The sequence below is a fragment of the Marmota monax genome, unplaced genomic scaffold, assembly GCF_021218885.2.
Source record: "Marmota monax isolate L192 unplaced genomic scaffold, Marmota_monax_Labrador192_F-V1.1 WCK01_AAM20220418_F8-fsc00017, whole genome shotgun sequence".
Classification (NCBI taxonomy): domain Eukaryota; kingdom Metazoa; phylum Chordata; class Mammalia; order Rodentia; family Sciuridae; genus Marmota; species Marmota monax.
In genome coordinates, this window is record NW_026695241.1 from 5,582,709 (window position 1) to 5,604,054 (window position 21,346).

Sequence of the window (21,346 nt, forward strand, 5' to 3'; positions counted from 1 at the left end):
GGCCTGTGACAACCAACAAGGCTCCTCGGTCAGGTGACTTCTGAGTCTTCAAACTGGGGCAGGATTTCAGGCAATGGCAAAGGAAGTCTTTTGAGGGAGGAGAGCCACAGGAGCCAAGACATGAGTTGGGAACGAGCAGCAGGTACTGAGGAAACAGGGAAGCATGGGATAGGATGCAGGTGGAAATGAGGGCTCTGGATCCAGCTGCCTGGTTTGAATCCCAAACCCTCCATTTCATACCTGTGTGACTGTGGGCAAGTTATTTGACCCCTCTGTCTCAGTTCTCCACGTGTAAAATGGGAGTAATAGTAGCATCTCATTTTAGTGCTTACAACAGTGCTGGGCACTCAGTAGATGCTCAATAAATGCTAGCTATAACTTTTGTTACTACTATTACTTGTGAAGCAGAGGGCACTCAGGCCTCCTTGAATTCTCAATCAAGTCAATTAGGAGTTCTTCTGTGTGATCCCTGGACCCCCTCAGGTTCTGGAGAGGACCAGGGCAGGAGTCCAAGAGGCAGTGAACTTAAATGCAGAGCCCCAGGTCCTGGTGGCCCCAGACTGAGCTCCAGCAGGGGGAGAAAGACCCAGAGAACAACCCTGAACTGCATTTATTGAGTGGCTACTGATGTGCCTGCGCTGCAACACCCAAGTGAACGCTGAAAGGCCACTCTTCTCCCAGCTTCTTCGTGGGTTCTCTGTGGGTTTCCCACAAGAGGCCGATGACAGCCTCGAGCCCTGGGAGCGCATATGGCTGGAGAAGGGCCCTCCTGTTTGGTTTGGTTTGTTGTTGTTTGTTTTTTACACCAGGCCCACTCTGAGGCCCACGCAGGGCTCCGGAGCTGTGGCCAGGTCAGGATGGAAGTGGTGCTGGTGGGGACGCTGGACCTTCAGGGCAGGCGTGCGCGAGCCTCAGCCACCTTGGCCGCCTTGGCAGACGCCTAGCCTGTGGCCTGCGGTCTGTCGGTGTGACAGGCAGGGCGTGGACTGGCAGGTCTGGGTGTGCCCGCGGGTGGTGGGAGCGGGAGGAATAGGGGCACAACGTGGCCCGGGTTTCCTGAGGAGGAAGGGACCCTCCGGCGTCTCCGGCCACTCCTGCCGCCGCGTGCGCGCTGGCAGTCAGGGGGCGCGGGCGCCGCGCAGGGTAAGCAGCCGGCGTTCCAGACTGTCGCCGCGCAGGTACGTGTCTCCGGGAGCCAAGCTGGTCCCCGGCGCGCCAGGCCCGGAAAACTGTTTGGGGGCCGCGGCCTGGCCCCGGGCTGTGGCGGCCAGCTGGGCGCCTTCTCCGGCAAGGTCCCGAAGCGCGGCCGCCGCGTGCGCGCGCGGGGCGCGGGGCAGGTGCGGAGCCGCGGGGGCGCGCGTGCGTGTGTGCGCCCCGGGGCGGAGACGCGGCCGCGACCACCCGGGGTCTGTTGCCCAAAAGCGCCGGCGCGGCGGGTCCCTCTCCTGGTGGGGGGTGTCTCCACCTGTGGTCGCCGCCGGGGTTAGCAGCCACCCCCACGGCTGGCTCCGTGGCCACCTGGTAATTACTTCCCCCCAGGAAAAGTGTCCGACCGCTAACCCTTCATTTCCCAGAGCTCCGCGCCACCGTGAGCCAAAAATTCCTTTCGGGCTCTTCCTTTCCTCCCCGCAAATCTGCGCGGCCCCTTCCCGCGAAGGGCACTGCGTTCAGAACAGGCGGCCGCCGCCGAGGGAGGGGAAGAAAGCTCCCCGTGAGTGACTAGTCGGCAGAAGGAGGGACCTTGGTCGCTGGTTGGCGGGGGACCCCAACTCTGGCGATCAAATGGCCCAACTGAGAACACAGCGGCGCCGGTAGTCCCCCAGTGGCCCAACCCTGACTAGTGGCCAGATGCACCAGCCAGGGCGCAGGCTCTTGGGGATTTAGCAGTGGGCAGAGGAAGAGCACTGACTAGGAAAGGACCCGGGCTGTGTGGCTTTGGGCCGGTGGCTGGCAGTGGCTGTGAAAGGGAGGTAAGAAATACTAAGAGGGCGGGGGGTGGGGCTTGAAAGGATACAAATTTGAGATGCGAGAGTTAGGCTTCGCTTCTCCCCATCCCCACCTCCCCTCCCAAAGCCCAGGTCAGCTTCCAAGAGGGAGGAAGGGAGGGAATTCCGGAGCTTGACAGTAGAAGCCGTGCGTTGTGCGAACTGGACTGTTTGCAGTTCAGAGCCCAGTTCCAGAAGCAGATGGCCTGCATTCAGATCCCACCTAAGTGCATGCTGAGCAGGTGCTCTACCACCCAGCTACATCCCCAGCCCAAACTGCCTCTTTTGAAGCTTCGGTGTCTCCTGAGAAATGGGTAGAGCTTACTTCCTAGGATGGTCATGAGATCATGCAGGTGGAGTTCTTACCTTGAACACCTCGCCATGCCCCTAAATGTCAGCTCTGAGAATTCTTGTTTTAACTGTGGTATTGCACCCTGCTGGGTAAACCTCACTGTGGGGAGAGAAGACTAACAGGAAGCAGAGTGGAAAGTAACTAGCCTTCTGTGTTGGCGCCATGAGGAAGATGGCGGTGGTGGAGGAAGGACATGAGCCTTAGATTCAGAATTCCTTTTTCAGCCTTGCCAGCTGGCTGGCCTCTAATGACATACTTTACCTTTCTGAGGCTTTATAGCTCATGCAGGAGGTGGAGATAATAATATTTCACAGAATTGCATAAAAATTCAAATCCAATAACCCCACGAATGACTCTAGCACATGATAAGTCCTAAAGTGATTTGGGGTAAAAGTGATATTTATGTTCCAGCTACTCATCGCTAAAATGAAAACCACTTTAGAAGACATTTACTTGAAAGAATGCCCATTTATTTGGCTCACAGGCCTGTGATTTGGGCAGGGCTTGGTGGGGATGGCTGATCTCTGCTCCTTTGCAGCATCAGCTGAGATGGCCTACCTGGGTCTGGAGGACCGTCTTCCATGATCACACTATACCTGTATGGCAGGCAGGTCGATCCTGGCTGTCAGTTGGGAGTGTAGCCGAAGCCATCAGCCAGGATCTTGTTTCTTTTGGGTTTTCTCACGGTGTGGTACTTGGGTTTCAAGAGCTGTGGTCTCTGAGGCCTGGGCTTGAGCTGGGACAGAGCTGCTTCCACCTTATTCTGCTGGTCAAGTTGTCACAGAGCATAGACTCCCATCTCTCAATGAAAGGAATTGCAAATAGTTTGCCATCATCCTGAGTCTACCCCAACTTGAAAGTATTCCCTGTTATTGTTATCCCCCGCTCTGGGTGCCATGAATGTCTTCATCCTTTGCAAAGATGAAGGGCTTCTTCAGGAGGGGACCAGCTGAGATCCAGATGTCCATGACAAGGGCCTGATCACCCAATCAGCGTCTCTGGTCCCCATTCAAGACTGAGGAAGCAGGTGTCCTATATGGTGGCCTCCCTAGCATCTGTTTCTCAGGAACCTCTCAGACTTCAGTCCCTGCCTCTGCCAACATGGTGCCTTTCAAACAAGGAGAAACCCGAGACAGAGTAATTTGGATTCAGGGAAATAGATTTTAGCAGGTGGCCCGGGGTTGAGTGTCAGGTGAATCTTCGCAGTTCTCAGCTCCCTGGACGAGGCTGTTTATTTTCGAGAGGGCTGCTGCCTGGGTGTTTGCGGTAACTGTTGTCATACATTATTAGTTTATTAATTGGGGGGTGGAGCAGTCTGGGTAGGGAGACAGGAGATGGTGGGGGCGGCAGGCCGGGGTTGCCATGGCAACCCCAAGGCCTGTGGTCTGTGCTGCACAGACCACAGACTCTCTCTCGGCTGGAAGTCTCTCTGGGGGCAGCAGGCCACCGTGGTGAGGCACTTCCACGCAGGGCCGACCACCCACACCCTTCCTCTTCCTGTTGTCTCATCCATCTCCTGTCTGTCTCCCCCAGTTCATTGGCTTCTAACTGGCCTTCCAGACAGGCTGCAGGAAGAAACGAAATTTAGACTCACGCATTCATCAAACGCTGGACATGGTCAGTGTCCATTTTCCCTGCAGAGGACAAAACGGACCCAGCAACTTCTTCCCCAGAACACTTACTCTCTGGGGGTGATGGGCACTCACCATCGTACAAGGTCCCCTGAATCCCAGTCACCTTTATTGAAATACGTTGAACTCAGACCTCGACCTGGCCCTGTTCGCACACGACCCTAGTTTGTCTTCAGTGGTAACATTCGCCTGGCTGCGGTGAGGTAGCCTGTGGGAGGCCCTGTGCCTGGCATAGGGTGGTATGTCAAGTCACAAAAGTACCCGTGCTGCATCCCCTTGCTCACCTGTCCCCTTGGAACTGCCTGCCGTCCTCCTCCTGTGTGAGGAGAGCTGGCCCAGTTCTCCCAGCCACAGTGAGAAAACACCCAACACTGTTAGAATTCTGTCTCAAGTCAGCCAGGGGAGGGTGAAAAGAACCCAGAGAAGGATGGGGTCCAGGCAGGGGCCATGGAGGGAAGAGAGGTTCTCCCTCTGGGTGTCGGGGAGCACTGTGTGGAGGAGGTGGGGTTGGGCCCGGGTAGGAATGCAGCCTCCCGGACTCATCCCTAAGAGATTCTCTTTCAGCGAGAGCAGGCAGGGCCTGGAAACCTGCATTTAACAGCCCCCAGCTACGGCATCCTGATACAGGGGTCCTGAGGTTCAACTGGAAAACAGTGTTTTTGAAGAATTTGGGGGGGTGGGATTTGGCCTTGAAGATTGGGAAGAACATGGAGGTGGTGAGAGGAGAAAAGGAACCGAGACTGGGAAGCAGATGAGCTCCAAGTAGGACCACAGCCCAGGGTGTCAAGGACTGGGGGGCGCCTCCTTCCCTCCACTGTCGGCCTTCTGCTGTCCGCCCTCCCCTCTCAGGGCGCAGCTCAAAGCCCACCCCCCAGGCGGCTCCATCACAGCTGCCCCCGCTACACATCGCTGGTCAGTCCCTGCGGCTTTGGATTCTTTGCCCTGGACTTTGTCCTGGTTGGGGGGAGTGGAGGGCAACGTCCAGATCTCTCTCTCCTTCCTTCCCAGCCCCCCTTTCTTTCAGTTAGTAAATATTTATTAAATCCCAACCATTTGTGCAGCACAGTTTTAATCATTCTCTTTCTCAAGAGAGAAATTGGGCCTCAGCTCATGGTCCATGGACCCTGTTAGCAGTGCAGATCTCAGGCCCCCACCCAGACCTACTGAACCGGAAACTGCACTTCAACGAGATTCCTGGAGACTGGTGTCCACACTGACAGAGAAGCGCCGCTGCATGGGGTTTTAACATGGCGTGTTGGGAGGCAGCATAAAGCCTTCAACCCAAGGTGTCCAGGTCCTACTCCCAGAACCTGTGACCAGGTTGCCTTATACTGCAAAGTGGCACCAAAGTAGCAGGTGGAAGTAAAGTTGCTAATCAGATGACCTAAGGAGCTGGCCCTATGTTCCTGGGTGGAACCCAGATTATCACAGGGTCCTTAAGAGTAAAAGCAGTGGCAAGAGGGTCAGAGGAGGAGACGTGCCGAGTGGGGCAGCAGACACGGTGCAGTGTGAGAGGACTCAGCCCACTGCCCCGGCTCTGCAGAAGCAGGATGTCCCGGCCAAGCAACATGGAAGCCTCCCCAGGGCTCCTGAGAAGGAACACAGCCTGGTTGGTGCTTTGATTTTAGCCCAGTAAGACCCACGTCAGACTTTTGACTTCCAGAACGGTAATTTAAGACATTTGTGTTCTTTAGGCCACTGAGTTTGCAGGGATTTGCTATCGTATTGATGAAACACAAATGCAGTCTAGAGCCCTGTCCTTGGAGTCAAACACCCCTGGGTTCAAATCTCAGCTGTTCTTACCAGTTATATGACCTTGGGCAACTTGCTTGTAGCCTCTAGTTGCCTCATTTATAAAACAGGGACAGTCCTGCCACATAGGGTTGACAAGAAGATTAAACCGGAGCGTATTCAGAGGGTGCTCACCACAGTGCCTGGCCACAGCACATGCTCAGGAAGTGGTAGTGGCCCCTGGCACGCTGAGTTGCTCTAGGCCCTCTAACACCAGGAGGGCCTTGGGTAGGTTCTCTGATCCTCCTCCTCTTGGTCCTTGGGACTTCCAGCAGAGCCATCCTTAGTTCAGACCTGTCCCCTTTCAAACCTGCAACAGTGCGGCACCACCAGATGTCCAGGTGACCTTTGCAGCAGCTCCTGGGTGTGAGCATGTGCCACAGTGTTAGGCTGCTGCTGGGGACACAAGTCAGCAAAGGCCCCTACAGCTGAACTGCAGCTGGCTGGTTAAAGGCCCGGCTTATATTCCTCCACACCCCTAGAGCGCCTCTGAGGCCTCCACCCCAACTAACCCCAAGTCAGTAAGTGATCTGAGCAACTCACAGCTGATGGGGATGGCCTGGCACTCGGTAACTGCGGTCTACCAAGGGGCCTGCCCATCCTGTGCCCTATCCAGGGGAGCCAGATGGTGGGGCAGGAACTTCAGGCCCGAGGGATGCCATCACCACCACCAGCACCAGCACCAGGACATCCCCACTAACTCTCTTTGAGGACCTACTAAGTGTAGGCCCCACGGGGACCTCATATCCCTTGACTCTCACAGAAGCCCACTGACATGTGACTCTCAAGGTCCCAGAGCCAGGAAGTCACAGCCTTGGCATTTTACCTCGAGGTCTGGGCCAGATCCCCTGCTCTTCACCTCTATCCCATGTGACCATGGAGTTGCTATCACATGCTGGAGGCCTTGCATGGTGCCACCAGCTTGGAGCAGACCCCCAGGTCCTCTCTCAGCTGGCTCCCAGGCTGCCCAGAAGGGGAGCCAATAGGGGTCTGAAGGCCTTGTGGCCTCAGATCCTGCTGTGGCCCTGAAAGCAGCCCCCGCACAGCTGAGAAAAGCCCACAGCCCTTCAGAGCCAGGCCCAGGAGCATCACAGGGACGTCCAGGGCTCAGGCCAACCTCGGGGGCTGCCACCCCAGTGGGAATCCATGGTGTCTCGTGACTGTCATCACTGGGGTGGGGGAGGGAGAATATGAAGGAGAAGGTAAAACAAGTGGCACGCTGAGTTGCTCTAGGCCCTTCTCTAACACCAGTTCAGGCCCTTCTGTCTTCCTGAGATGGCAGGAGCTACAGGGGTAGGTAGGTGGGGCCCAGACTCAGGCTTCTCACCCTTCACTGAATCCCACCTCTGCTCAGGGGCCACATCTTAGATTCTGCCACTTTGGGCTGAAGGGCAGAAGCTTGGAAGTTGGGCACATGGTTTCTCTTGAAACTGCAGTTTCATGATAGGCCCACTATTTTTAAAATTCTAAAAATTTTTTTAGTTGTTGATGGACCTTTATTATATTTATTTATATGCAATGCTCAGAGTTGAACCCTGTGCCTCACACGTGCTAGGCAGGGCTGAGCCACAACTCCAGTCCCCACTATTTGTCTTAGTTGTAGGATTTTTGGAGAAGTTTGGGGCGGGGTGGAGGTAGGGGCCTCCATGACCCCTGTGACCACTGCATCATATCACTAGTACTACTAGTCCTACCTTCCTGTTTTAGGTTAAAAACAAAAACCTAGCACCCAAGAATATGGCGTGGGCATTGTGGGCATTTGCTGATGCAAATAAAGCTGAAGTCGGCCGCACCCCTCCAGCTGCATCCTGGAGGCCCAGTGGGGAGGGAAGGTGGGGGTCCTTGGCCTGGAGACGGGGAGGTCTCCTGCTTCAGGGGAGGCTCCGTGCTTCTGCTGGGAGGGGTCCTGGGCAGCCTGGGGTACTTGCTGGTCCCTGGGGGTGTTGAGGGGAAGAGGGGCTCAGTGCCGTACTGTTCCTACAGGTGTAGATGGTGATGGTGTAGATGACCTGCGTCTGTGTGTCCTGTTAGGCTGGGCCACCCTGTGAAAAGAGTCAGAGATGTCCTCTTTGGTGGGCGTGACCTGGGGTAGCCAGGCAGTCACCATCAGTCTGGCCTCCTATCCCCCAGTCTTCTCATGTGACATCAGGGAAAGACAACCACACCCCATAACTCAGGAATCGCGTCTGTGTCCAAGTGCAGACTACTCACAAGCCTTGTTGTCACTTGAGGCAATCGATATAAGGGACAGTTGAAAAAGGCCTGCTGTGTGGCAGCATTTTACTGGGAGGGACCCCTACGGATGCAGTCCCCTGACTTTAGAGAAGACAGGTCAGCAGATCACCTGACGCAGCAGGGAGAACTCATGTCCCTGGGGCCCCATGCACATGGGTTTCCTGGCTCCCGAGGACCCTTCCCAAGAGCCTACCTTGGAGGGGGGGAGTCGAGGCGAAAGGGCAAGGTGCCAGAAGCCAGCATCTTCCACCATGGCTCTGCCGTCTTCGCCTGCCAGGTCCTGGCCCAGCGCCTGTGCCCCTCTGTGAATCGAAGGCTGGGTAACCTGCAGGGGCCTTAGCACCAGCCTGTGCTGCCAGAGCGGAGCCAGGAGTAGTGAGTGCCCCCGAGGGGTGGAGCCCTGGCGCCGAGCCTGCTTCCCTCCATGGTTTGGAAAACTGAGCTTCCCTTATTTCTGCACGAAGCCTTCACCCCATTGCCCTATTGGCCTGCAGACACATCTCGGCCTCCCCCACAGCAGCGGCTCCCCACCCTGGTGGCACTAGAGCCATCCAGGGAGCTTTGTACAACATTGGTGCCTGCACACTTCAATTAGCCCGGGGTGGGGCCAAGGCCAGCTGGTTCTTATAGGCTCTGGGGTATTTTCTAAGGCATGTGGTCAGAGCTGAGACCCACTGACCCAGATGTTGGTAGCTGCGGGCAGGGGGTGGTAACAGCTTAAGGGCCCCAGTGAAAACAGCTTCCTCCCTCCTTTCTCGTTGCCCCTTTGTCCTTGCTGGTGTCCACAATGCAGCGGTGATGGTGATGTGTGCTAGGTCCCCGGGTGTGGGTCTGAATGGCTCCTGTGAGGACTCCATGTCCCTTCTCTCCTGGTATCCGGCGGGTGCCCAGAAGTGGTTAGAATTAGTGCACCCCAGTCCTCCTGTGCCCACCCACTCCCCAGAGGCGCCTGCCCCACTTGGGTCTTAGCATTCCAGCTGCGCGGCTCACGGAAAGTGCAGGAGGATGGAGATGCGTGGAGAGATCCGCTCTGCCGCCCTCATCCTTCTGCCGGCTGCGGTTCCCCGGCAACCGCCCAGCCTGACTCCAGATTGGAGTTCACATGATCCTGCTCAGCTCCGGAATGGGCAGCCTCCAGCCGGGGGGTTTTCTAGACAGAGCTGGGAGGTTGGGTCTGCGCGTAATCGCGGGAGAAAGAGCCTGTCCCGGCGAAGGGGTCACCCCGGCTCTGCGGAGCCGTGGCAGGAGCCCAGCAGGGCGGGCAGAATCCAAACAGCCTCGTCCCAACTCCCCACCCGCTAGAGGACGCCCTCCCTTCGGATTCCAGGAGTAGCCGAGGCTGGACTTTGCTGCCTGCCCCTCTCCTGACTGCAGAGACCACACTGCCTTCCCCGGGGAGCCAGAGCCTCCAACAGAGGCTGGGCAGTTGCAGGACCGGCCCATTGGTGGATCAGGAAGTCAATCTCGTAGCTCATGACCTGCATTTTAAAAATTGAAACAGAACAGAAAATATCAGAATGCATGGGCAGTAGTGGGGTAAGTGTTGCTTGGGGAAGTTCACTTCTCTGGGTGTATGTGTGTGTGTCCATGTCCCAGTGTGCTGGGTCAAGTGCACAGCATGTTTCCTGCTATAGTTTGTGGTCCAAAAAGCTTAAAGGCAGCCCCTCCAGTGCATGGGCGCCTGGGTTCTGGGTTCAGATTCCCTCTGACTTGCTGTGTGAGCTTGGGGCGCTTCTGTGTCTAGCCTCTGTGGGTCTCCGATTCTGGAAAATGGGTTCATATGACTCATGGGGACTTTGTGAGCCCTAAGAAGACTGAAATTTCAGGCCATTCCAAGGACTTCAGAAATGAGACCCTATTGTCTTGTGGGAGTGAGGCTCTGCCAGGTAAAGATGGGACTGAGGAAAAAGGCAACTGACTCCTGCACCTCCCTTAGAGGGACATAGTTTCTGATTTTGAGCCCTTTTAGGAAAGGAAATGGCCAGCCCCAGGGAGTGGAAGCTGGGCCAGCAGGAAACTCCCCAGCTCTGAGGGCTGGGGACCCCCTCGAGCCATCCCGAACGTGAGTAGCTGTCTGTGGGTCTGAGTGTACCATGGGAACGGGGTGGGGAGGTAGGTGCTGCTCAAACCGAGCACCTAGGCTTCTCCACCCCTGACTTGGACCCTGCAAGAGACCCCAGCCCCTGTCAAGGAGGCATTTCCTCCTTCTGGGGGCTTAGTTTCTCTTGGTCTTTGAAGTCCTCCGAGACCTCCATGCTGATTAGCGTTTGTCTAAGGATGTGCCTCCAGGCGTGAGTCACTTGCTGCAGTTTTTCTCAGTTTCTTAGCTGGATGGCAAACTGTCCTTTTTGATTCTTTTCCACCACCCCCTCCCTGGTGGGAGACCAGGGATGAGGCTAGGTTTTTCTTTCCTCCGAGGTTGGGTGGAGCGTCCTCCAGGTTCAGGGGGTTAGCCCAGGACCTCACCTGCTGGTTCTTGTGGTGACTTCCTGGGGCCTGGAGTTTGAGCCTTGGGGTGGAGGGTGGTTGCTGCGGTCATCCTGTTAAGCGGTCAGAGAGCAAGGTTTAAAGGAGAGTGTGGGCCAGTCCAAGTTCAAGACCCAGCCTGCTGCCACGTCCCAGCTGTGGAATCTTAAGCAGGTTGGTTCATCTCTCTGAGCCTCGGTTTTTCCATCTGTGAAGTGGGGGCTGATGAGCGTGGCATGGTTGAACGTATAGAAACACACCTGGCAAGCGCAGGGCTCTGGACAGGCGTGGCCTGGCTTCCCACCCCTTTGTTTTCCGCTTGGAGAACTCTCTGCGTCCAGTGTGGATCAGAGTTCTTCAGAAGACCAGGAAGGGAAGGGACACTCCCCGCAAGGCATAGTTTCCATCTGGGGTGCCTGTCCTTGGGGAGAGCTGGATGTGAGAAGACTGAGTGAAAAAGCAGGACCCTCTGTCCAGCTCAGGGAGCCCAAGCAGAGAGCCACGGAGATTCTGCCTTCTCACTTTCCTGTTTAATTAAGGCCATCTCTGATCCGGCCCCCAAATCTCTACCACTCACCCATCCCCCACCCATCAACCTGTCCACTCACCCATCCCCCACCCATCAACCTGTTCACTCATCCATCCCCCACCCATCTACTTACCCACTCATCCATCCCCCACCCATCAACCTGTTCACTACCCATCTACCTACCCACTCACCCATTCCCCACCATCTACCTACCCACTCATCCATCCCCCACCTGTCCACCTACCTATTCACCCATTCCCCACCCACCAACCTGTCCACTCACCCATCCCCACCCATCTACCTACCCACTCACCCATCTTCTGCCCATCTTCTTACCCATTCACCCATCCCCTTCTCATCCACCTGCCCATCTATCCATCTGTCCGCTCATTAACTTGTCCATCCAGCCATCTACTCCGGCTCATCACCCTATCCATCAGTCTATCCATCCATGCATCCACCTAGCACCCACCCACTCACTGACCCTTCCACCCATTTATCTATCCACCCATCCACTCATCCATCTGTGCACTACTCCTCACCATCAGTGCACCCACCCACCCGCCCTTCTAACAAAATCATTTTTGAGAGCCTGAAGGACCAGGTACTGAGGAGCTCTCAGATTTGTCCCCACTGTTCCCCACTCTAATTAGCTGTCAGTTGCTCCAACTTCTCCTTGTCTCCTCCCTGGCCGTGCCTGCCCCATCCCTAGATCCTGGCATGCCAAGCTACTCTCAGTTCCCCAAAGGTACTCATTCTCTCCCTCTCACACTTGATGTGTTGCTCACGTTTTCCACAGACAGAAACTCCCCTCTGCTTGGGCAGCCCTTCCTCCTTTTCTTGGTCATAGCTTAACTGCTGTTGCTCAGAGCAGGCTTTCCTGACTGGGTAAGGCCAATGGACTCCCATCAAATCCATGCTCTTCTTATGAGCATGTTTCTTTTTTCTTCTCTCCTGCCTCCTAAGGCTAAAAGCAACTTGGCTCTAGTATGGAGTGGAGTGCCTTCTGTATAATAGATGGTCAACGAGTATTTGTTATATGAATGAATATGTGGATAGATGAGTGGATGGATGGATAGGCAGGTGCATGGGCAGATGGGTGCACGGGTGCATGGGTGCATGGATGGGTGGATGGACAGACGGATGGGTGGATGGTTGAGTGGGTTAATGGAGGATTGTAGAGCCCCCAAAGCAGTGTATGACTTGGGTTAGATTTGTATCTTAGAGGACAGCTTTGAGGTGGTGAAATGGAGACAGGAAGCCCAATAGGAGGCTGTTGCTGTGACTCTGGGAGGAGTCTTGAGCAAGCCCCTCTAGGGTGCTGGTAAAGAGGAGATGAGTGTGGCCGACACTTAGGAGACAGAAATGGCAGAATCTGGTAATGAACTTAATGCTGCAGCTGAGGACGAAGGAGGAAGCTGAAGGCCAGTTATCCTACCTGAACGATGGGGCAGGTGGGGACATCCCTTCCAAGGGCAGGTACGTGGAGAAAGCGATGGACCCAGCGTGGGCTCATTTTCCAGGCCCACCCTTCTCTCCACATATCTGTTTTGTGAGGGCAGGAGCTGCCTGTGCAGCCTTCAGCCTGGGTGGAGGCCTGGGCTCGTCCGGGCACGATGGGGTTGGGATTACAGAGGAGATGCCATCCCACAGAGAGTGTGTGGCAGGGGAGATGCCCGCAGCACCCACTGGACACCAGGTGTGTGGCAGTAATTGGTGTGTGTGGCATGTGGCATTCCTGTCTTCCGAGCTTGGAGGTGCCCTGAGGCTGGGAGCCCCTTCTTGTTTGTCCCTCCTGTCTGGCCTGCTGTCGTGAACACTGTACCTGCTCCACAAATTCTCGTCCCAGTATGAAAGTACTGGACTACCTGGCCAGCTGCTCTCTCTCTCTGGACCTCAGTTTCCACAGAGCTGTTGTGAAGATGGGACAAGAGGACAGAAGTGAAATGCTCTGTAAACAGTAAGACTTTGCAAATAAGAGTATAGGCACTTGGACAGTTTCAGTCACTGTTCCTTGAGAGCCTAAATCAGGCCCAGGGCCCTGTCCCAGTCCTGCTCACAGGTTCTGCTGGGCTCTGGCACCTCGGCTTCCCTGCATTGGGAACACACACAGGACATGTGAATCTTCTAGACTCTTCTAGTGCCTTGCTACTCAAAGTGTGGTCCATGGCTCAGCAGCCCAGCTGCATCTGCCTCACCCAGGAGGTTGTTTGAAATCTAAAACCTCAGATCCACAGAGTCCAGAAACTGGAGGATGAGGCTCTACAATCTGTCTCAACAAACTTCTGGGGGATCAAGAGGGGAATCCAAGTTCAAGAACTGCTGGTCTTTTTGCTCCAAAATGAACGCAGGCAGTGCTTTAACCTCACTGTAGTGAATGCTTCTTCTTGGCTCTGAAGACTTGAATATTTCTGACTTTGGTTACCAGATTTAACTAACTGCTGCCTAGAAAAGAGGAAGCTGAGAACCATCACCCTGCCCCGCCCAGCCCACACGTCCACACACTCACCACCAGCAAACAGCAGACTTCAGGCCTGGTGACTACCCGGGAATTTCCAAGATCTGACAGGACATGTTTTCAGGGTGGCTTCGTTTTCCCTATTTTATCGCAGTTGGGGAACCTGTGTTTATGATTGGGTTGTACCTGCCTGCACTCCCTTCCTCTCGGCACCAGAATATAGAAGTGAAAGACAAACACAGAAAACTCCAAGTGCATGATGGGCAGGGGTGTAAAAAGGTACAGCCACTATGGAACACAGTAGGTTGGCCCCTCAAATAACTGAACGCAGCACCCCTCAAAGATCCAGCAATTCCAACCCTGGGCATATGCCCTAAAGAAGTCAAGGTGGGGAACTTGGAGAGATCTGTGCATGTCCAAGTTCAGAGCAGCAGCGTTCGGAATAGCCAAAGGCAGAGGAAACAATCGGAATGTCCCCTGATGAATGGACACATGAGTAACAGGTGGTGTGTGCATATGTGAGCATTTTATTCAGCCCTAAAAAGGCAGGAAATCCTGGCACACGCTACAACGTGGTGAATCTTGAAGACATCATACTGAATGAGAAAAAGCCAGGCACAGAGGACAAACCCTGAGTCCTCTTGCTCCAGGGACCTAGGTAGTCAGGTCAGAGTCGGAGAATGGAAGGTGGCTACCGGCCTGGGGAGTTAGTATTTAATGGGTACAGAGTTTTGCTTTGTAAGGTGAAGAGCGCTGGGAGGAGGGAGGGAGGGCGACGAGGGTGGTAGACAGTGCAAACTCTCTGAATCCCACAGAACTGTTCTCTTCAACTGGTCAGGATGGCAAGTTTTATGTTGAGTGTGTTTTGCCACAATTAAACCCACAGGAAGCACCCTCTCCGTCACCATCACAGGGGTTCCAGGCTGTGTCCTGGAAAGGAGAAGGAAGGTGAATCCAACCGGGGGTCCAGGTAGGGGCTCAGGTGGGGCATGGAGTCCTGGGTTCTGGCGTTGACGTGACACTCCCTTCCTCAGGCTAGCTGGGGCAGGTCACTTCCTCTTTTGAACCTCAGGTTCCTCACCTGGAAAGTGGGAACTGGCCTTCATTGACTGGTTCTAGAAGAAGCTACACAATTCAAGCGATGGGGAGACAGCAGCAAGCAGGTGGGTGAGGCCTCTAGTGGAAGAGAAGGAGTAGTGACCGGCAGATAAATAAACAAGATGGTCAGAGGCGCTGCGCAGAGCAGCCACAGGGTGATGGGCGGTCAGAAGCCCAGGTCTGGCAGAAAAGGTGCTGGCACTGTGGCGGGAGTTGAGTGGGGAGAACCTCAGGAAGAGGCTCAGCACGTGCAGTGACCACGGCAGGTGGCTGAGGCACAGAAAGGTGGCCAGCCATGGCTGCAGCGTGTGGGCGGTAGGTCAGGTGGTGGGAACTGGAGCCAGGTGGTGTGGGCCTTGGAGACCTGGTGAGGGTTGGGTTTTCCTCCAGGTGTGACAGGAGCTGTCTCACAGGGATCTGGCCTGTGTTTTAGAAGGCTCGCTGTGGCTGCCATGAGTGGGGAGCTGCGTGGGCAAGGTGGGCGCAGAGCTGGAGGGGAAGGGAAGCACTGAGGGAGGGGGTGAGCTTCAGGGAATGAGCTCATGGTGGGGGCAATGTGGGTGGAGGGCTGGGGAGGAAGAGGAGGGGGGCTTGGCCCTGGAGGGAGAGGCAGGGATTGGGTGCAGGTAACAGAAGGTGTAGCTTTGGACCAGACCCATCTCTTGCTCATTTTATGAACACTTATGAAAGCTACTGTCCCTTTATCCAGGAACAAGGAATATACACTAGTGTCCCCTTATCCAAGGGGTACGCTCCCTGGTGGATGCCTAAAGTCACAGATAGTACCGAGCCATGGATTCGCTACGTATTTCCCGTACATACATAAGTACCTTAAAGTTTAATTTATAGATTAGGCACAGGAAGAGAAGAACAATAACTACTAACAAAATAGAAATGTAATAGCTCTACTGAAATCAAAGTTATGCAGGTCTCTCTCACTATCTAGCCGTGCTGGGCTCACCCATCTTCTTAACCACAGCCAACTGTGGGTAAGAGAAACCAGGGATATGGAAACCACGCATAAGGGGGCTACTGTGCTTGGATAGTTACTAGGTGGAGTGTGATTTCAGAGAAACTCCTCCCTCCTCCACAGACTCCCAAGTCCTATGGGTCTCCAGCCCCTTCCTTCCCAGCAGCGCCCCCTGCAGGAGCTGGCAGGAAGGAGGCTGTGGAGGGAGGCAGCAGGCGGGGGCGGGGCAAGTGGAGGAGAGCTTGGCTCTGGAGAGAGCTACCTGGGAGATGGAGTCCAGTGGCCTGAGGCTTGATCATGACTCTGAGGGCTTTCCCCCAGGGCCCGTGGGTCTCAGCCTCACTGTGAAGTGCAGGAGGGCAGGATTGATATCTGAGGGCTGCTTAGTTCTGACCCCACCTGTTGAGAATCTCCAGCCCTGTAGGTGGAAACGTCTCATTGGGGGTCCACATCAATTATCGGCTGACGGTGGAGCGAAAAAATCTTTACCCCTCTGCAAAGGCACACAGTACATAAGGAGAAACACAGGGGATCTGCTATTGAGGTTTCAGGGGAGGGTGGTTAGACGATAAAATGTCAAAGGCCCTTTCAAGGAGTGATAGGGAACAAAGGTTGAAAAATGCTGATTGAGACCCCATGAGATTTTTTTCAGCTGAGAGCGTAGTATTCAATCAATAGAGTCATTCTGACCTTTATCACTTTGATATGTTAATTGTAGGCTTACAACAAAACATTTTATTCTATCTTGTTCCATTTTTTTTGTGTGTGTGTGAGTGTGTGTACCCAACATCCTCTTTGTGAAATTCTCCACGATGTCAGTTTTCCACTCGTTCTAGAGGGGTCACCACCTTTGACTCCTGTCCTAGCCCCGTCGTGCTCTACATTTCCCTCCCATCACTTGGTATGGTCCTGACACCGACCCCTGAGGGCAGGTGTCCATAGCTCTATGTTCCAGGTGAGGAAACTGAGGCTCAGAGAAGGTAAATGTGGCGCAACCTGGCAGTGGCTGGCCTGGCCTGGCACTCTTTGCTGAGAAGCACCCAGGAATCCGGCAGTGACCTTGGGGAAGCTCTGCTTCTGTTTCTTACCAGAGAAAACTAGTATGTAGACAAGGCTGAGCCTTTTCTGATGCTGTCTGGAGAGGGCCTGGGGTCTGTGACCTCAATTTTTTTTTTTTTTTTTTAGAGAGAGGATGGTACCAGTAATTGAACTCAGGGACACTCAACTACTGAGCCACATCCTCATTCCTATTTTGTATTTGATTTAGAGACAGGGTCTCACTGAGTTGCTTAGTGCCTTGCTAAGTTGCTGAGGCTGGCTTTGAACTCATGATCCTCCTGTCTTAGCTTCCCGAGCCACTGGGATTACAGGTGTGTGCCACCACACCCAGGTGTGACCTCAGTCTTAATGGACCTAATTAATACACTCCCAGAGTGACGTTTATTGCTGTAGACAAGGACCCTCACTTTTGCATATAAGTTGTGATTGATCTTTGGAGAGCTGGGGTCAGGATGGGCTCCTGCTCCAAGGATCTCCTGATCTCACTTGATGCACTGAGGGACCAGGAAAATAAGAAAGGGACAGAGAATAAGGAAAGACAGAAAAGGGGACAGGGAGCCATATGCCATGTAACCCATTCAGATATTCTAGTTGCATTGAAGTTGATTGGCTGGTTACCTCCTCCTCTTCTTCATCTTTTGCTATCAGGGATTGAACCCAGGGGTACTTAACCACTGAACCACATCCCTAGCCCTTTTTACTTTTTGTTTTGAGATAGGGTCTCATTAAGTTACTTAGGGCCTTGCTAAGTTGCTGAGGCTGGCCTCAAACTTGCAATCCTCCTGCCTCAGCCTCCCAGGTTGCTAGGCATGTGCCGCCACACCTGGCAGCTGGTTCCTCTTCTAAATGAAATCAGTACAGCATGTATAACAGTGCCTGACACACAGTAGGCACTCTATAAATAGCTACTATTATTCTAAGCCTTTTCCGACCTTTGACTTGCAGGACCTCACCAGCCACCAGTGATGCCCAGCCCTTGATGTAACTTGAGCCACCTTCTCTAAACAAGATGGCAGTGGGGAAACTGGCGTAGTCCCTGAGCCCATGAGGGGTGAGACCCCTTCTGGTCCAAAGATGAGAAACATCACTGTGGATAACTCCTCGCTGAGCTGCACCATTGACCACACCATCCACCAGACGCTGGCCCCGGTGGTCTACATCACGGTGCTGGTGGTGGGCTTCCCGGCCAACTGCCTGTCCCTCTACTTCGGCTACCTGCAGATCAAGGCCCGGAACGAGCTGGGCGTGTACCTGTGCAACCTGACGGTGGCAGACCTCTTCTACATCTGCTCGCTCCCCTTCTGGCTGCAGTACGTGCTGCAGCATGACCACTGGTCGCACGGGGACCTGTCCTGCCAGGTGTGCGGCATCCTCCTGTACGAGAACATCTACATCAGCGTGGGCTTCCTCTGCTGCATCTCCATCGACCGCTACCTGGCCGTGGCCCACCCTTTCCGCTTCCACCAGTTTCGCACGCTGAAGGCGGCCGTGGGCGTCAGCGTGGTCATCTGGGCCAAGGAGCTGCTGACCAGCGTCTACTTCCTCATGCACAAGGAGGTGATCGAGGACGAGGACCGGCACCGCGTCTGCTTTGAGCACTACCCGATCGCGGCCTGGCAGCGCAGCATCAACTACTACCGCTTCCTGGTGGGCTTCCTCTTCCCCATCTGCCTGCTCTTGGCCTCCTACCAGGGCATCCTGCGGGCCGTGCGCCGGAGCCACGGCACCCAGAAGAGCCGCAAGGACCAGATCCAGCGGCTGGTGCTCAGCACCGTGGTCATCTTCCTGGCCTGCTTCCTGCCCTACCACGTGCTGCTGCTGGTGCGCAGCCTCTGGGAGGCCGGCTGCGAGTTCGCCAAGAGCATCTTCAACGCCTACCACTTCTCCCTGCTCCTCACCAGCTTCAACTGCGTGGCGGACCCCGTGCTGTACTGCTTCGTCAGCGAGACCACCCACAGGGACCTGGCCCGCCTCCGCGGAGCCTGCCTGGCCTTCCTCACCTGCTCCAGGGCCAGCCGGGCCAGGGAGGCCTACCCGCTGGGCGCCCCGGAGGCCTCTGGGAAAAGCGGGGCCCAGGGTGAGGAGCCCGAGTTGTTAACCAAGCTCCACTCGGCCTTTCAGAGCCCCAACTTGCCCAGAGTGGGAGGGTCCCCGATGGGCGGGCTGGCCTAGCCGGGTCACCCACGTAGGGGCTACATGAGCCCGGAGCCTTTAGCCCTTGGGACTGTGGTCCTGAGCTTGCTCGCAGGCTGCCTCCACTTCCACATGCAGGTGCCTCTTTCTGCTGGGGGGAATGGTGGGCCTGGGCCGCAGCCCTGAAGCCTGCTCTAGCTGGCCGAGCCCAGGGGCCCTGTTGAGTGTGGGAATAAGCCCCCTCTGCCCCTGGCTGGAGCTGCTGGAGGGAGCAAGACAGTGAACGGTCACTTCCAGGTTTGCCAAGAGCAGTTGGCATGGGGTGTGGAGTGTGAGGGCCTAGGAGGGGACAGTAGGGACCTGGGTCTTCCAGGGCCACTGTTTTCACAGACGATACCTGTCCAAATGTACCGCTGTTACCTGATGACAGGACACACAAAGCTGTATTGTCACCATTAACACTTAAGGCCCACTGCACAATGGGGTGGGCAGGGAAGTCTGGAAGGGGAGACGTAAGGTGAGGCACCGGAGGCCGCGAGGTGGACATAGGGACAGTAGTGGAGTCACAGGCAGGGGAGAAACCCCAGCTCCAGCCACCCCGCGCCTTTATAGGGACGGTCAAGCAGATTGCTCAGGCCTGCAGGACACACTCCAGGGCTCCCCAGAGAGATGCCCGGGGCCTCCAAATAGTCAGAACCGAAGCTCGGGTGTGGGAGCTGGGCCTGAACCAGAGCGTCCTCAACAAGTTCCTGACACACATTTCTCCTAATTAGCTTTCTGTGTCCATCTGCCCAGAAGTGCCAGGTCAGGAGTCCAGGGTGCAGAGAGAAGAGTTAAAATGCCAGGGTCTTCATGACAGTTATATGCCAAGACACACAGCTGAGGTTGGGTTCATGGGACTGCTAATGGTGTCCCCTTCCCTGCCACACATACTGTAGAGAGTCCAGCAGTCTCAGATAGGTGGGCAGCATTCTCTCAGAGTTCTACAACAGCCACACACACACACCTCTCAGCCACAGGCCTGGGGCAAATCTCTACTCTGGTCTTAATGGCTCCTTCGACCAGGAAGAGAGGTGGCCTGGAGCTCACCATACCTGTTCTCCATCCCTGATCCTCTCCCAGGTGTCCCATCTCATCTACCTGGAGAGGATAGTGGGCCCTCAGGACTACATAGCACAGGGCACTGATAGTCCTTTTCTGTCCTGGAGGGCTGGGTATAGGGCTCATCTCTCCTGCAGCTTTACACTGGCCATTTTGGAAACTTTTGCAGCAAAGTTTCTGCTCCCTGAGTGCCCCACCCCCCATCATTAAAGGTCTTTGGAGAACATCTGGGAGGAGTCCCATGTCCAGCCTCACCCCAGGGACACGGCTTCTACAATGTGCCAAGCACAGCCCTGCCCAGGTGAACAAACCAAGGGCCAGAAGAGCCACTTGCTGCCCCAGGAGACCTGCACCCTTACAGAGATGCCAGCCCTTTACACTGCGGGTTGGGGGTCCAGGACCAGCTCTCCCTTCCCAGGGCATAGGCTTTGAATCCCTTGAAACCAAGAGGCTCAGTAGGCTGAATCCTGGACTAGAACCACGGGCAGGAAGTAGGTAGAAGTTTTCTGGAATCAGAAGAATCAGTAGATTATTTCTGGAATCTACTACAGGGTGGGGGAGGACAGCGAAAATGCCATCCTCAATCTTCCTCCCTCTTCTCCCCAGTCTCCAAGAGGTTGATCCTCTACCCTGTGTTTCCTAACCCTCTGTGTTAGTCAGCTTTTTTGTCTGTGACTAGAATAACCAACAAGAGTAACTTAGAGGAGGAAAAGCTTATCTGGGGTTTCCAGTTAATGAGGTCTCAGTCCATAGACGGCCAACTCCATGGCTCTGGGCCTAAGGCAAAGAGCACACCATGCGGGAAGGACCCAGCAGCAGAAAGCTGCTCCCCTCTTGGTGGAGTCGGGAAGCAGAGACAGAGAGCAAGGAGGAAGGAGTCTCAGGGACGATGCACCCTTCCAGGACACGTCCCCAGTGACCCACCTCCTCCAGCCGAGCCCTACGCCCCAGTTAGCAGTCAGTCAGTCCATTCAAACTAGGATGGACTGACTAGAGTCTAGCCCTCATAATCTAATCAGTTTCCCTGTGAATATTCCTGCATTTACAGGTGCCTTTGGGGGACACCTTGTATTCAAACCATAACACCTTCTACCAGAGGTACCCAGAGGCAGATAGCCCGTGATGGATGTGCCCCAGGGAAAGGTGGTGACTGTGGTCCCAGAGCTGCACTTGGCTTTGACTGGGCAGCCCCTGCTCCAGCTCCTTCTCGAGGACCTCCAATGACCCCGGAGGTCCTCTTCCCCTTCCTGAAGGAGGAAGGGACCAGGTTTAATGGTGACAGAAATACCTGCACAGCCAGGAAGAGCCCAGCCCAGGATCTTTCTGGGGCAATGGCATCAGTTGATCTCTCCTGGGCCCTTTGTCCACTGGCATGGACTGGGATGGACTGAGGGCTGTTCCATTTACCATCAAGAGTTGTATTTTTGTATCATCCTCCCTTTTATGCCAATTACATGTGCGTTGGATGGTGTGATGGATTTATGTAGCATTCAGTCTGTAAATAAAGCCAAGTAACCAGGAGTGGGCAGCAGTCCTTA

At 55.0% G+C, this 21,346-nt stretch overlaps 1 protein-coding gene across 7 annotated transcripts; it reads left to right on the forward strand.

The window, feature by feature from the left end:
* The first annotated feature begins 75 nt into the window (after nt 1-75).
* Nucleotides 76-21,329, forward strand: Gpr68 (G protein-coupled receptor 68). Of its 7 annotated transcripts, XM_046440653.2 has the most exons (3): nt 9,149-9,530; nt 17,520-18,651; nt 20,857-21,329. In XM_046440653.2, the coding sequence occupies exons 2-3, from the start codon at nt 17,619-17,621 to the stop codon at nt 20,889-20,891; spliced, it is 1,068 nt and encodes a 355-aa protein (XP_046296609.1). In that variant the 5' UTR covers nt 9,149-9,530; nt 17,520-17,618; the 3' UTR covers nt 20,892-21,329. The 7 variants fall into 7 exon arrangements, with proteins under 7 accessions (XP_058433751.1, XP_046296604.1, XP_046296605.1 ...); XM_058577768.1 differs by lacking the exon at nt 9,149-9,530 and adding an exon at nt 76-142 and having other exon boundaries at nt 17,520-21,329; XM_046440648.2 differs by lacking the exon at nt 9,149-9,530 and adding an exon at nt 966-1,178 and having other exon boundaries at nt 17,520-21,329.
* Nucleotides 21,330-21,346: the final 17 nt, after the last annotated feature.